Source organism: Polypterus senegalus, chromosome 5 (genome assembly GCF_016835505.1).
Source record: "Polypterus senegalus isolate Bchr_013 chromosome 5, ASM1683550v1, whole genome shotgun sequence".
Taxonomy (NCBI): Eukaryota; Metazoa; Chordata; class Cladistia; order Polypteriformes; family Polypteridae; genus Polypterus; species Polypterus senegalus.
The window spans coordinates 68,442,816-68,458,220 of record NC_053158.1 but is presented as its reverse complement, the minus strand read 5'-3'; the positions used below and the strand labels follow the sequence as shown (position 1 = coordinate 68,458,220).

At 33.7% G+C, this 15,405-nt stretch overlaps 1 protein-coding gene across 4 annotated transcripts in view; it reads right to left on the bottom strand.

Annotated features, from left to right (window-relative positions):
* Positions 1–15,405, bottom strand: part of LOC120530341 (piezo-type mechanosensitive ion channel component 2) — a 559,538-nt gene that overhangs the window by 66,641 nt on the left and 477,492 nt on the right. For all 4 annotated transcript variants that reach the window (XM_039754759.1, XM_039754756.1, XM_039754758.1 and 1 more), the window contains 3 exons: positions 13,053–13,142; positions 8,926–9,047; positions 6,694–6,765 (listed from right to left, as the gene is read on the bottom strand). In XM_039754759.1, the coding sequence (XP_039610693.1) occupies positions 6,694–6,765; positions 8,926–9,047; positions 13,053–13,142 (284 nt within the window). The remainder of the gene's footprint in view (positions 1–6,693; positions 6,766–8,925; positions 9,048–13,052; positions 13,143–15,405) is intronic.

The following is a 15,405-nucleotide window of genomic DNA, read 5'->3' as shown; positions in this document are numbered from 1 at the left end:
AGTGGTGTAATCTAAACACGTCAAAAGCTTAAGGCTAGGTTCACCAACTGATAGTCTGTGTGGAAGTTTTTTCCGGGTCTATTTTTTTCATTTATAATATTATGCTAAATATGTAAATGTCTGGTATCATTTGCCCTAAAATTTCAGTGGGGGATTGTTGCTTTATTTATTTAATAATCCTGTGTGATGTAGCTCTTTCAAGGCAGAAAGACTTTTGTTACTGTCACATTGATTCCAGTCTGAATTATTCAGAAATAAAAATGACTTGTGCTTGTTTTCAGGGGCGATGGTGAGCATTTGTGACCAATCAGCTGAAAGTTGTAATTGCTTTAACTTGCATAATGTATTTGAATAAGTGAATTAATGCAGTATTATAAACATAGACTTAGTAAAAGAATGAAGTAATTAATTTGAATGCAGCAATGATGGTGACACTTGTCCATTCAACTGTTTATTTTCTCAGACACTTAAAAAAGTAAAGAGATTTGGAACATTAAAAGCATCAGGTACACTGAAAACAAAATGTGATGATTCACACTTAATATTTTCAATCTTAACCAATATAATTCTTTTTAGCTTATTGATTCCACAATTTTTAAGTTAACCAGGAAGAACTCCAAAAAGCGCTGAAGAAAACATGCATTATATAATTGAAAAGGCAGTGAAACAATGAGAAGCGAGCGAGTGACATATACAACCATATTCATGAGTGCTGCTACTTCGGAAACAAAGCACGGTGTAAACCTAAACTTTAAATTAAGTTCATAGACAGGCTGCCGCTGGCGTTTGTCATGCCCACGGGTAATGCGGGATACAAGTTTAATAAGAGGACGCAGGATATAAACGAGAGTTTTGATCACTTTGTAACTAAGTTAAAATTGCAGGTGAAGGGCTGTGCTTATGCAAATTCCGAGAGACTGTGTTTGTGGGGATTGACAGTTAAGGCGGGTGGGGAGTCACGTCATCATCTCCCTCCCATTCACCTCATTTCGCTCTGAGCTGAGCTCCGCAGCTAACGCAGTAGTGATGGGAAGTTCAGATCATTTTACCGACTCGGACCTTTGAGTCTCGTTAAGCAAAATGAACGAATCTTTTTTCGAGTCAATTCATTCAATTCTCTTTCCGGCTCAGACTGCATATGTTAAGCTTATGGGGCTGTCACGTAATGATCAAACGACTCAAACCCGAAGACTCGAGCAATGAACTAATCAATTCTGTTTCCGGCTCAGACTGAGTTGGTTAAGCTTATGGGGCTGTCATATGATGAATGAACGACTCGAAAAACCTGAAGACTCGAAACAGGTGAATCAATTCCAATACAGAAACTATAGGAAGTTGTGCAAATGCGCATGCGCGACTGAACGAATCACTCCCACGAGACGACTCATTCTTCCTGAGTAACATTAAAGATTAGTTCAAAATGAACGAATCGTTCAAGAACGACCCATCACTATAACGCAGTGTTACGGAAGTGACTTTGTGACGCTGCCACCAAATACTCACAGAAAAATCCACAAGTTAATACACACGCTGTCTCTACAGTTTCTCCACACTGAATCCTCCAGGCAACCTTTACAAAAGGTTACATTGACAATCGTGTTACGTTATTTTTAAAATGTTTTCTTTTCTTAGCACAAGCACAGCTAAGAAGCTTCGATGCATGTGCTCCATAAGGCGTTAAAAAATCACGCATTTAATCACACTTTGCAATGCAAGCAAAGGGGAACTTCTGTCAATGCATGATTTCCTGGTACACCGATTACATTGATCAGCGCTTCCCGATTCATTTTACCTTCGCACTCCCTTGGTTTAAGAAATTATGAAAAAATATGAGGTTAACACAGAAAAACAGATCACCAATTGAAGCTTTATGAATAATCGATTCGCCATCAGTAATTGTTTTGGTAAAGCCATACTCAGTGTAATCCTCCTTCCATTTTATAATTTTTCTGCCACTAGCCATGATTAAATGAATGGTAAAAAGGTAAGAGCGAAACGAGGATGACTTATTCAGGCAGGCAGGCGACAGCTCAATAGCTCGAATTTGGATATAAGTAGCTTCTATTTAGTCGCCAGAAATATCTTTGTTAGGAATGAATGTTGAATTTAGTCTTTACATTTCTATGGTAAAGAAAAAGTTACACAATGATGACTAAATTTAACTATATAAAGTCAAAACTTTTATATATAAAGTCATTCCCGAATATATAAAGTCAAACCTTGATTATATAAAGTCAGCGCTGGAATATATAAAGTCAAAACTTGAATATATAAAGTTAAAAACGGAGTATATAAAGATGGCGTTGGAATATTTCTGAATATATAAAGTAAGCGCTGCAATATATAAAGTCAAAACTTCAATATATAAAGTCAGCGTTGGAATATACAAAGTCAGTGCTGGAATATCCATCCATTTCCCAACCCGTTGAATCCGACCACAGGGTCACGGGGGTCTGCTGGAGCCAATCCCAGCCAACATTGGGCGCAAGGCAGGAACCAATCCTGGGCAGGGCACATGCGTCATTTTCAAAACATTAACCGAACAGTGTTTTTTTAATTTATTTTTCTGAATACGTTTTTGTTAACTTAGTTCAGTTCAGAGTCGTTTCAATCAATAGATTTTGACTTTCACTTTATATATTCAGGAGTGAGTTTATATACTCCGATGTTGACTTTATATAATCAGGAATGACTTTATAAATTCCGAAGCTGACTTTATATATTCAACTTTTGACTTTATATATTCGGGAATGAATTTCTATATTCAAGTTTTGACTTTATATATTCGGGAATGACTTTCTATATTCAAGATTTGATTTTATATATTCCAGCACTGACTTTATATATTCTGACGCTGACTTTATATATTCAAGTTTTCACTTTATATATTCAGAAATTGGTTTTGACTTCATGAATACCTACACTGACTTTATATATTCAAGTTTTGACTTTATATATTCTGACGCCAAATTTATATATTCACAAAATCAATGTATTTGCCTGTTTGGCACCCCATAGTATGTGTGTGTGTGTATATATGTACACATGTATATATATATATATATATATATATATATATATATATATATATATATATATATATATGCCAGCAACACTCATGACAATGACAAAACAATTACATTGTCAATCATGTTACGTTATTATTAAAATGTTTCCTTTTCTTTTACTTTCTGCTGCCAAACGCGGTATTTTTATATATATATATATATATATATATATATATATATATATATATATATATATATATATATATATATATATAGAGAGAGAGAGAGAGAGAGAGAGAGATAGATATATATAGATATGAGAACAACACTCATATCAATGACAAAACAATTACAGTAACGATCATGTAACGTTATTTTTAAAATTTTTCCTTTTCTTTTTCATAACTTCTTTAACACACTACTTCTCCGCTGCGAAGCATGGGTTTTCTGCTAGTTTGTTAATAAAAAGAACCCTGTTGTAATTTATGTTATTTTCATGCTAAAGAAAATTATCATTAAGCTCAGACAGTCATGGGAAAGTGGCTATAACTTATTATTATTATTATTATTTTCTGGTATAGTCCCATTGCTTCTACCTGTATCAGGCCTAGGCTAAGACAGGGCAGTTTTATGTGGTGTGTATACATGTATATGTTTTACGGCATTGTGTATGTGTTAAGTAATTTCCTCATGATGTGACATATACTTAAAATGGCTTCTTTCCATATTTACTGTATATGTAGTTGTATTGGTTTATATGTAATGTCTGCTTCCTTTTGTGTAGTGTGTGTGGAATGACACCAGTGATGTACACAATGATCACTTTGTTCATTCTCCACAAGCAATGTATTTCTTCTTCTTTTTTATTATTATTACTATTATTATTATTATTAAATAAATCATTATATTATTGTCATATAATGTTATCTATACTAATAAAAGGCAAAGCCCTCACTCACTCACTCACTCATCACTAATTCTCCAACTTCCCCTGTAGGTAGAAGGCTGAAATTTGGCAGGCTTATTCCTTACAGCTTCCTTACAAAAGTTAAGCAGGTTTCATTTCGAAATTCTACACGTAACGGTCATAACGGTCGACAACGTTCGCCATGTTGAATTTTCTTATTTATAGCCCCATCGTGGTAGGTGGCTTCCCTGCGCTAACCGAAACCGATGTACGTACTTATTTCGATGTTATGACGCCACTGTCGGCCCCCATATTGAACTTTCCAACATCACTAATTTTCCAACTTCCCGTGTAGGTAGAAGGCTGACTCCATCTTCACGAAATTTGGTAGGTGGCTTCCCTGCGCTAACCAAAACCAATGTACGTACTTATTTCAGTGGTATGACGCCACTGTCAGCCGCCATATTGAACTTTCCAACGTCACTAATTCTCCAACTTCCCGTGTAGGTAGAAGGCTGAAATTTGGTACTTATTTCGGTGGTATGATGCCACTGTTGGCCGGCATATTGAACTTTTCAACGGTCTTTGTTACTTATGGGTTCCCAACGCTAACTGAATCCTACTTACGTACATATGTACGTCCATAGCATGCAGCTCGGTCACTGTGTGAGGCGGCGTTGGGTCCCCCATCCCAATGCCTCCCACGTTGTTGGCTGCCTGCCTATATAAGGCCGTCCGTCGCTCCAGTCTCTACATTCCCTTCCTTGCTTCACCAAGGGATTCACGTCTCCTTGCTGATAACTACAGCCTTTTTATTTAATCCACGGCTTCTCCGCTGTTTTATTGTTATATTATATATTTGATTAAAGTCTTGTATTAACTGTTTATATGAATGTAGATTCATGTTTAAATTAGATTATTTGTAACAAAAATAATATTAGGTTACTAATTAATTTTAATTAGCTCTTTGAAATGGCTGAATTGCATTGTTATTCTAAAATAAATAACATATTATTGGAAAATCTCTTACAATTTAAGAGGAAATTTAGTCTGTTTGTTATAAAAGATAGAGGGAATTTTATTAATATCAATATCATTTTTTTTTCAGTCTTAAACAAATAGGCTAAAATAATCTAACCGAGAATACTAGTAGTGTTGTGATAATTTGTATAAAACAAACACCAACATATAGTTGTAGGCAGTAAGAAAGTATTTTTATTATTCTTAGATTAATAACAATAAACTACAATGATAAATGTTTTTGAATGTTGAAATATTAACCACGGTTAACTTGCAAAAAGTCATTAAATCATTCTGGCACACTCAATGAATATTGTTTCAGTGCATATGTATCACTGAAATTCAAATCATTAATATTAATGCACATGAACAGGGTTATCACTCACTGATAATAAAACTATCACAGCTGGAGTAACATGTTCATGATATGGATACTGGTTTCCCATCTAGAGTGCATCTAAATACTGAAAAATTAGCAAACATATGAGCTAACAGTTGAGCAATATTATGGACAATATAATACTGACATAATTGTTATCATGCAACTCACTCATTTGTATTGAATGTAATATATCGCTTCTTTCCTGAGGAACAGGAGAAGGAGGTGGGGATGGCTTGATCACACCCTGAGAAAGCTAGACACCAACATCACAAGAAGGGCCTTAACTTGGAACAACAATGGATATGGAAGCAAGAACAACTCAGAAACAGTTGGTGCAAAGATCTTAGTGCAAATGTCAAACAGTTTGTCTTGGGATGGGGGTCACTAGTGGTAGCAACATTGGATAGAGGATGCTGACCAATGGTCATCGATGATCTATACTCCAGGAGGGGCAAAGGGCTTAAGTAAGAGTAGTTAATATATTGCAAAATGTAACATGTAGTCTGTGGAACATTATAAATTATGACCAATTAACACTTTGTTTCCATTCAAATTTTACAGTAACAATTCAACTTTTTTTTTGCATTTCAGCACTGTTAAATGCTAAGGCTGCTTTGTTAACAAATATATGTTAAATAAATTATTTGATACATCTAAATTAGTCTGGTACAACTGAGTGCTGATGTGTGCTTGACTGTGCCCCATTTTGTGAGTTCAGTGCTGTGGAAAAAATTGGACACTTTGGATCTCTCCATTATTGACCAGTTGTAATAAAACAAGACATCATCCATTTCCTTTATTCCCAGTACAGTATTAGAAAGAACAGTTCCATTCTAGATACATTTAATTATCTCAAAACAGATTTCACAGGTGAGAATAATGTTTACTGGAGTACAGGAAAAGGATAGTGTCTACATTGAATAATGCTACAATTTCAAAGAGCATAAACAGAGTTGTTCTTTACTGATGGCTCTACAGAAAAGTGTATTTTTATAATTTAATTGTAAAATTTTTAGAAGAACAAAATATTTTATATTTTCAAATTAAAATATCACTTTTGCATTATCACTTTTTTGCTCAACTCTTCTGGAAATCATCCTATTTAAGGTGACTTTAAATTAAACTTGGGATGTAAATGTAATGTATCTTTTAACATTTTGCACATAAGTAACAACTACAAATGGCTAAATTACCATAATTTTGAAACCTTAAATAGGCACTCAAAAAGTGATAATGTGTCTTAAAAAATATCTAGAATCTGTAGAGTCATTGTCATGAAAAAAATCCATGAACTGTGCAGTAAGAGATTTCTCTGTGTTCTAGTCAAGGATATAAGGCTGTACTTCAAAAGACTTAGAGGATTGTAGGAAACCTACTGGAAGCATGGTCAACCCAGGGCCGCCACCACTGCTTTTTTTTGCCCTTGGCTTTTTCTCTGTCTGCTTCCCCTAAAATAAAATAGTGTTCAAACATGAATTAAAATAGAGAATTCAAATAAGTGCTGTATTTTTTACATACTTTAAAAAATGCTTTACATTTGTTTAACTGTTAGCGAAAGATGTGATGTCCTGAAAATATAAAATGCTTAAATCATTAGCTACCTGTTCATTCTTATTAAATTGCTTTAATTTTTAATATCAAATTACACTTCATTATTACAGGTCGTAGAGAAATGTACATTCAACTAAAGGTTATATTTTCTTGTTGTATATTAAAAGTATATTAATTCATTTTATCCTTGAGACGTGCAAACTCTAATGTGGAGATGCTACTAGCTGGACTGCCACTTGTGCGTATTCATGCCCTGATACACACTTTTAGGATACATTGTACTTTGACTTGTTCATTCTAAATGTGACTAAATGTTGTCTGCAATGAATCTTGATGTGCAGCCAGGGATATCATAACTGGTCCCAGTTATCCATGATTCTGACCTTAGAAAATCTGGCATAGAAAATGGATGAATGCATGAAGGTGACTATACTAAACATAGCAAATTTAGGGCCTGGGGTGTTTCAATAATACATATTTTATTTCATTTAAATATTAAAAGTTCTGAGTTTCAATAAGGAACAATGTTAATCTGCCTCCATGTCTATTTTCCAGAATTCATCAAAAACATATTATAGATTTGATGTAATCAAAGGGTACTTATATGAACAGCAATGCGAGTCTGATGTTTGTTATTATTTAAAGCTCAAGATTCACAGATAAATTTGAGTTGTATGTACTAAAATATTAACTGTCCTGTGATATGATAATCTTTTCCTGAGTTTTTTTCTTAAAGTGTCTTATATCTTATATTGATAAAATATAATATAAAGAAAATATTACATTAAAGAAATGCTTACAATAAAGATTTTTTACAAATGTTTTGTTTACCTCACATACATACATAATATAGTACAGCATATTACTGACATAACTTGTATATCATAAGGAATACTATTTAGTACCCTCAATCCGTTAATAAATACATGTTTACATGTGTGATTGTTATTTTATTAATTTAAGGTGTCACTATTAACTGAACCTTCCTTCATATTGCATACGCATGAAATGCAAAAGACAAATGTAACAGAGTGAAAGGATATTAGTTTGGAGCTGAGGAACATGTATTCCTAGTCATTTTATATTCTAGACAATTGTAAAAGTGGCACCCAAACAAGTATAAGCAGAACTGCAATATAAGCTCTCGTATGCTGAAACTGATGTTGAAAAGAAAAATGTGATGAAAGGAGAAGGTTACAGAAATAGAAAAATAATATGGAATAAAAAGGCCTTATGGTAAATGTAGGAAAAATGAAGGCTAGAGATAAGATAAGATGAGGTAAAGTATTGCTGGAGATGTGATAAGAAGAGAAGAAAAATAGGCTGAGATTGTTTAGATATGGTGAGTGAAAAGCTGAGTGAAGTGGCTGAATGGATATTGGCCCAGTGATGAAAGAGGAAGGAATAGGGCCCAAGAAAACCTAGATGGAAGAGTAAGAGAAGAATAAGAGGAATGCATTTAATTTCTAATGGTGCCCAATGAAATAAAAACAATTGAAAACAGGACTAGAAAAAGAAAGGGACAACCTAGGTAACACTATGGTACACAACTGTTAAAATGGCAGTTGTTTTAATTTTTATTAAAAGGAATTTAAAGACAAAAGTAGATAGGCACAATGTATACATAGCAGTGCTCTCTCCAGACCAATAACTAGATTTATACTTTTATACTTGAGTATTTTTGACAGATGAGCAACAAAAATATACGTACACTAATTTTAATTTAAAAATTATAACAGGATAAGCTCCTATGCAAAAGTGTTTTTTGGTGAACTTCTCTCTAATAGTACAGTATTTTATGTTTTCATTGTTCTATAGAGATTAAGAGCTGAGAACAGCCATTTTGTTTCTGTAAAAATGTTTAAACAGCAGTCTCTGTTGATAAATGGAATCTAATATGTTTGTATGATTCTGTTCCCTTCAATATGTATATAAAAATATATTTCTAAGATCAGTCATTTTTAAAGTAGATTTTGAACTTTGCGTTTTTAATACTGACTATCCTTGCATTTTAAAAAGCAGTTAGCACGCAAACTGGCAGATCACAGTAAAATTACCTTCATCATCATCTTCTTGCTGTTGACTGACGTTCTGCCCCTCTGCTGACTCTTGTGCCATACTCAGCATCCTCTCTTTGCCTTTCTTAAATTTCTGTTGTCGGGTTTTGATGCGATCCATTCTAATTTAACAGTAAATTCAATGACTTACAGTTAACTTAATGAAAAAAAAACTTTAGAACACCACAAAGTAGACTTAAATCTTTCCCTACAGCACCATCTCAATCATTAAATGAAATAAATATACTTATACTTTACACTTATTAACCTGACTGGGTAGACCATGGGTTCACTGCTTCAGTACTTTTAAGTTCATTGTTGTACACTGTGCTCACTTAATTTTCCTTCATGTCACATACTATGTGATGATTTCATCAAGTAAAAAACAAATAAACCACTCAAAACATTTTTAATATTCATACTCCACTCAGAACTCTGTAGTTAAGGCTCTGTCCTTCCTCAAGAGAATGCTTTTCTTAATCTCATTTAAACAAGCGATATTGTAAAACCAATTATGAAACCTAATTTCATGAGATACTTTATAGCAACATTACTGTGGTAGAATTTTGAAAATTGGTTGCAAACTAAGTGTAATAGGGAATTATTAAATAATTATTATTATCATCCATCTTTCCAACCCACTTATCTAGGGGTAGGATCACAGGGCAGCAGGAGTCTATCCCTGCAATCATAGGGAACAAGGCATCAACAGCACGTAGGCAAGACACCATTCTACTACAGGGTGAAGACATACACCAACTATGGCCAATTTAGCAATCCCAGGTAATTCAGCCTGCAAATCTTTGGACTATAGGTGGAAACTGAAGCACAGGAAGAAAATCAGGTAGATATGGGAAGAAAATGCAAACTCCATCCGGAGAACATAACAGGACACAAACCTCGGTTTCGGTTCTGCAAGATAGCTGTGCTACCACTGCACGACCATAGTTGTTATTATCTTCATACATCAAATACATTAAATCTGATATGAAATAGAATGTGCAACAGAAATATATCATGGATAAAAAGGAAGATATTTTTGAAAAATATTTCAATGCAACAAATTTGATGCTTTAGTGACATTGTTGTGAACAATGGAGATATATACAAAAGGCCAATTTTTGATCCATTTATAGAGTGGAACTGAATGGTAGGTAAATAGGACCCTACAGAGATGAGGTTTCCCTTATATATTATAAGTTTAGTTTTTTCTGCTGTGCCTAATGAACAAATATTCAGTAGATTCAGCTTGGAAATTAAAGGTTAACTTAACAATATCTGAAATGCTAAACACCTTAGGGTGTTGGATGCTTATGTCATCATCCTATCTAAGTTGTTCATTTCCACTTGTTATCTGTTACCTCACACTAATCAAGTCATTGAGATTAAGTAAGCATGGAAACAATTTCGGAGCAGCAAAGATGGTTCCTGTTTTGGTGGACACAATTAATGAACAATGCAGCAACAAAGACAAAACAAGTTAAGGTTATAAAAGACATTGAAGCAATAAACATATCAGCAATGGAGTAAATGTGTAAATGAAAATGAAGTTTAGAAACGCAACAAACATGAAACTTGATATAAACTAAACACAAGCATGCAGGATTCAATGAAAGAGGACTAAGTGCCTGAAAAGTGCACAAGCCATCCTCAGGTGACTGTTGAGTGAAAAAAATACCCAAAACAAAAAGACCTAAACATTTTTTTGAAGTGTCAAATCTGTCCCTAAAGTCTGGCTTAAATATAAACCTGGAAAACAACACATCCAACCACAGCAAGTATGTCTTCTTACTTAATTACTAAAGACAGATTGATTATATGAAGAAAACTAAGCTCAAATAATAATGACAGGAATAGTTTCCCCTGTTAGTCAATGGCATCACTATATTATGCACCAATGTAAGGTGGATTTTCAATGTATTTTTAACCTTCAACTAGCCAGAAGATGTTCAGAATCCTCTTACATCTGTATTAGGTTAATTATGTATGGAAACTAAAGAGATGAATTTAAGTAAACAGTTTTCTCATGGTACTCTTTTTTTTCTCTCACATCAGAAGGACAGGCATGTTAGACTGGCTGTTGAAGCTAAACTAGCTCAGTATGAGGGTTGGATCCTACATTTCACCTTGATAGAAAGAAGGGTGTTTGATTGGGAATCAATTTTCAGAAGTTTCTTTTTGTAACGTATACTTCCTTTGCATTATCGCTATAGCACAAAATATTGCATAATTACTTTGCTGTTATATAGTGATTCCTGGAGAGATATAATTGCACATAGGTTATCTAAACGTAAAATTTAGTATATATGTTCAAAAAAGACAGTTCTCTATCTCCACCCCTCAAAAAAAACTATTGGTAAGTAGCAAATGATTGTTGACCAAACGCCCATCATTAGTCAGGTCCTTGGTCAACGAAAGTCTTGGTGTAAAAATGTAAAATATATTTAAAACATTTAACATTTATAAACAAAATACTATTTGCAAGTGTTAATGCTATAATAGCACTTGCAAATAAGTACCTCAACATTAATACTTTATACAAATATAATTTCTATTAGAGCAAGATGCCATGATTTGTTATTTGATTACCGTGGATATATCTCTCTATTATAATAAAAAAATCTTGGGACGAGACAAGACTAATTCTGCAACGAGACGTGACTTTTTGAAGAAACTTTTTGGAAGGAAGTCAGCAAGACGGAGACTTTTACCATGAGATTCTTTCAAGTCACACCATACGTACAACCTTTGGAAGCAAGTCACATGAGTAGGAGTCTTTTTCTTTTGCCATGAGATTCTTTCATTGGCACCCTGCCCAAGATTAGTTCCTGCCTTGTGCCCTGTGTTGGCTGGGATTGGCTCCAGCAGACCCCCGTGACCCTGTATTCGGATTCAGTGGGTTGGAAAATGGATGGATGGATTCTTTCATGTCACGCCCTACTTACAACTGTTTTCAAACAAGACCACGGTCATCAGGTGGATTCCGGCACTTAACCTGGACAGACACCAATCCATTAAAGGATTAGTTTATAAACACACACACACACACTTATGAAGATCCAGTTTAGAATCGCCCATTCATCTAAATATGGGAGTAAGAAATGAAGTCAAATGAATTAACAGGAAAATTGTTGATCGGATACACGGGAAATTGATTAAATGCATATCAATAGAATATGCACAAGCAGTTGGTGGTGATCGTGCAGAAGATGAAAACATCAATTTACAAAATTCCATTGAATAACTACAAGCGTTAGCACCATCCGATCTTCCACCGGCCAAATTACTGTTGAAAGAAGGATGTTGTAATGTTATTGCGTAATTTATATGAGTGATGGACTGTGCAATGGAACAAGATTAGTTGAATTAAAAATTGGTCGAACAATTCTAACATGTAAAATTTTAACAGACAACAAGAAAGGTAATGTAGTACATATTCTGCGAATAGCACTAGACACAATAGGAGATCTTGATATAGCATTCATATTAAAATGTTTACAGTTTCCCATGAGAATAGCTATTGCTATGACAATTAACAAATCATAGGAACAAACATTCGAAAAAGTCGGTCTATTTATTAGAGAGAAAGAAACGATATTCACTCACGGGCAGTTATACTTTGCGTTGTCACAATGTAAATCCAAACATGGTATCAAAATTCAATGCAATCTTGAAGAAAAGTCAATTCCAAATATTGTTTTAATTGAAGTTTTAAAGTAAAAGTGAAAATAAGGCATATGTAACAATTCCCATGAAAATAATAATCTCTTTAAATTGTATATCCGGTTAACCAAACCCAGGAGTTGGAGAGCAGGGGGCAGAGTCCCCTAGTAAATGTATATAATTTTTTCCTGAATGCTTCACAATATATTCTCTCCACAGATGAGTGAGTTGTAGTCTTCCATTAATAGCATTTAATATTACTAATAGTTTTTTTAAAGAAATGCAAAAAATAATAATATCTTACACAAAGTAAAACATAATTGCAAGCTGCAGCAGCTTCAGTAGTAGTAGTAGTAGTAATGCCATAAATACAGAGTTCAATGAAATTCTTACTTGTATGACCAACCAAATACAAAACAATTCCATTTTCCCGTGACATGATAAAAACAGTAATATGTCCTTACTGTCTCTTAAGTTGGTCCATTGATTTCTTCTCTTCTTCAATTCTGGCCTTAACAGCTTTAACAATAGTAGCCTGAAACAGCTCGGCTCCTCTGTCACAAAAATGCACAAAGTTCAAAATGGAAAAGAAAAATAATTGGTAAAAACATATTTACATTATATAAAATTTTCTACCACAAAACTTTTGCAGGCATGTTAGTTTCATTGTTCATATCATAGGGTTTCAAGAGTATCATTTTAGCAGACATGGAAAGTGTACAGAAAGGACAAATTCCTTCCTGCTGTTTAAAACAACATTTTGTTCTAAAACGTTGAACTCCATTTCTGGAAATGTCCATTGAATGCGGTAGAGGGAAGTGAATGGCCTTCAGATATAACAAGATTATTTTCTTCTATTGAATAGGGCATCTAACAAAATTATGTCTAAGCATTATTTACTCACTCATCAGTTGCTCATCCACTACAAAATCATTCATTTACACTTTAAAAAATAATAGATTTGGTGAACTCCAAGCAAATAAATTATATAGATAGACATAGAGACAATTTACAATTTTAATGTCTTATGAGTGTATTTCAGTTAATTGAAATTTTACTTTTTAGCATTGAATTCAAATAGCATAATTCTAGTATTAATGTGAAAAGAAAGATCTGTGAGTATGCAAAGTCTTTAGAATTGTTTATGTTTTGGAATGAAGGGCTAATAAAATGAGCTCTGATCATCATCTAAGTCATAGAAATATACAAAGAGAGTGTAATTTAATAAATAGCACTCAAAATTATATCTTTGTTAACTACATTGTTTTATATTATTCAAAACTGAGGATGAAATAAAGTAAGTGAAACTCTAGGAATAAAAATGAATCTCACAAATTTATTTTCTGGCTGTTCACAACAGAAATATACTAAAGTGTGCAACAAACCCGATCGAAGAAGATTTTGGCAGATCTAGAAGAAGAGCGAATAAAGCTCATAAAGCAGCAAAAGGCCTCAAATGTATTTTTTAAGACTTAGGATTCCCATCAGTCTCTTGTCAAGTAAACAGTGCTCAAGTGGGAAAAATCAGTACAGCAGGATTGGTTGCCTTACAAGTGACTGGCATTGACAGAGTTTGAGCAATGCATCTGTAGACCTTTGGACATAACAACATCTGTGTCCATGAATCTATGATAAAAAGATTGCTCAACCGGAATAGCATTCATAGGAAGTTAACACCAAAAAATCCACCTCGCCTTCTAAAAATTGAGACTGTTCTAAATTTTACTAAAATCCACTTGGATAATGTTCAGTGGACCAATGAAACAAGAGCTGAAAATTTTGGTGCAAGGACATGGCGTTATATTACATAAATTGCATCATCGCAAGCTATGAAGTATAGTATAGAGTAGTAGAGCTGTATGGAATACAGCTGCTTTGTTATCTCAGGTCCCAGAAATTACTGAAGGAACAATGAAATCCAAGACGTTTAAGGAACAAATCATGGCATCTGACTGGGATACGTATCCCAAGTGAACTTCGGTCGTGTAGCAGACAATGATCCCAAGCATAAGAATAAATCAACAGAAAACATGCATTTAAACATATGAAATTCTACATTTCAAAATAAAGTGACACTTCTGTTATCAGTCCTTTTCAAATACTGTGTTATAATCTGAAGACAATGCAGAAACAGAATTAACTTGAAACAGCTCTGTAAAGAGGAAAGTCCCAACACACCATTTAAAAACTGAAAATGTCTGAACAACAGATACAGAAAATATTTTACTAGTTTTACTAGTAGTTATTACTACTAAATTAAGGTTCACTAGTTACTAAATCTAAGGATCCGGAAAATTGTTTTCATCCTAGATCTTTAAATGACATCTTCAACAAAGATACAAATTTGAAGAATTTTCTGTTTGCAATTTGTTTAATCAGGCTACCCTTGTCTGTTACTATGATGGCCTAAGACCATATCATATTTTAGGTATCATTCTCACAGCTTTACCAACTACCAAAAGGAAGAAACTGTACAATTACTGGAATTTGATATGTGTTGGCCATGTATCTATTAAGGCATTCAAATCTGTTATAATTGTATAAATGAAGTTTATACTATGTATCAATTGACAAGTTCATTCTGTCAAAAACAAAGAAAGTTGTTCTTTTTATGTATACAAAATGCTCTTATTTCAAAGCAGGCCTTCACAATAAAAGCTTTTACAATTTAAATAAGCATGAATATGTTTGAGATACTATATACCTGCTCCACAATGTACAAAACTAATAATGGCCTGCAATAAATCTATGACTTGAAGGCCCTTATCCTTTTTCGTTTTATAGACTTGGATTTTATTTTATGGTTTTCTTATTACA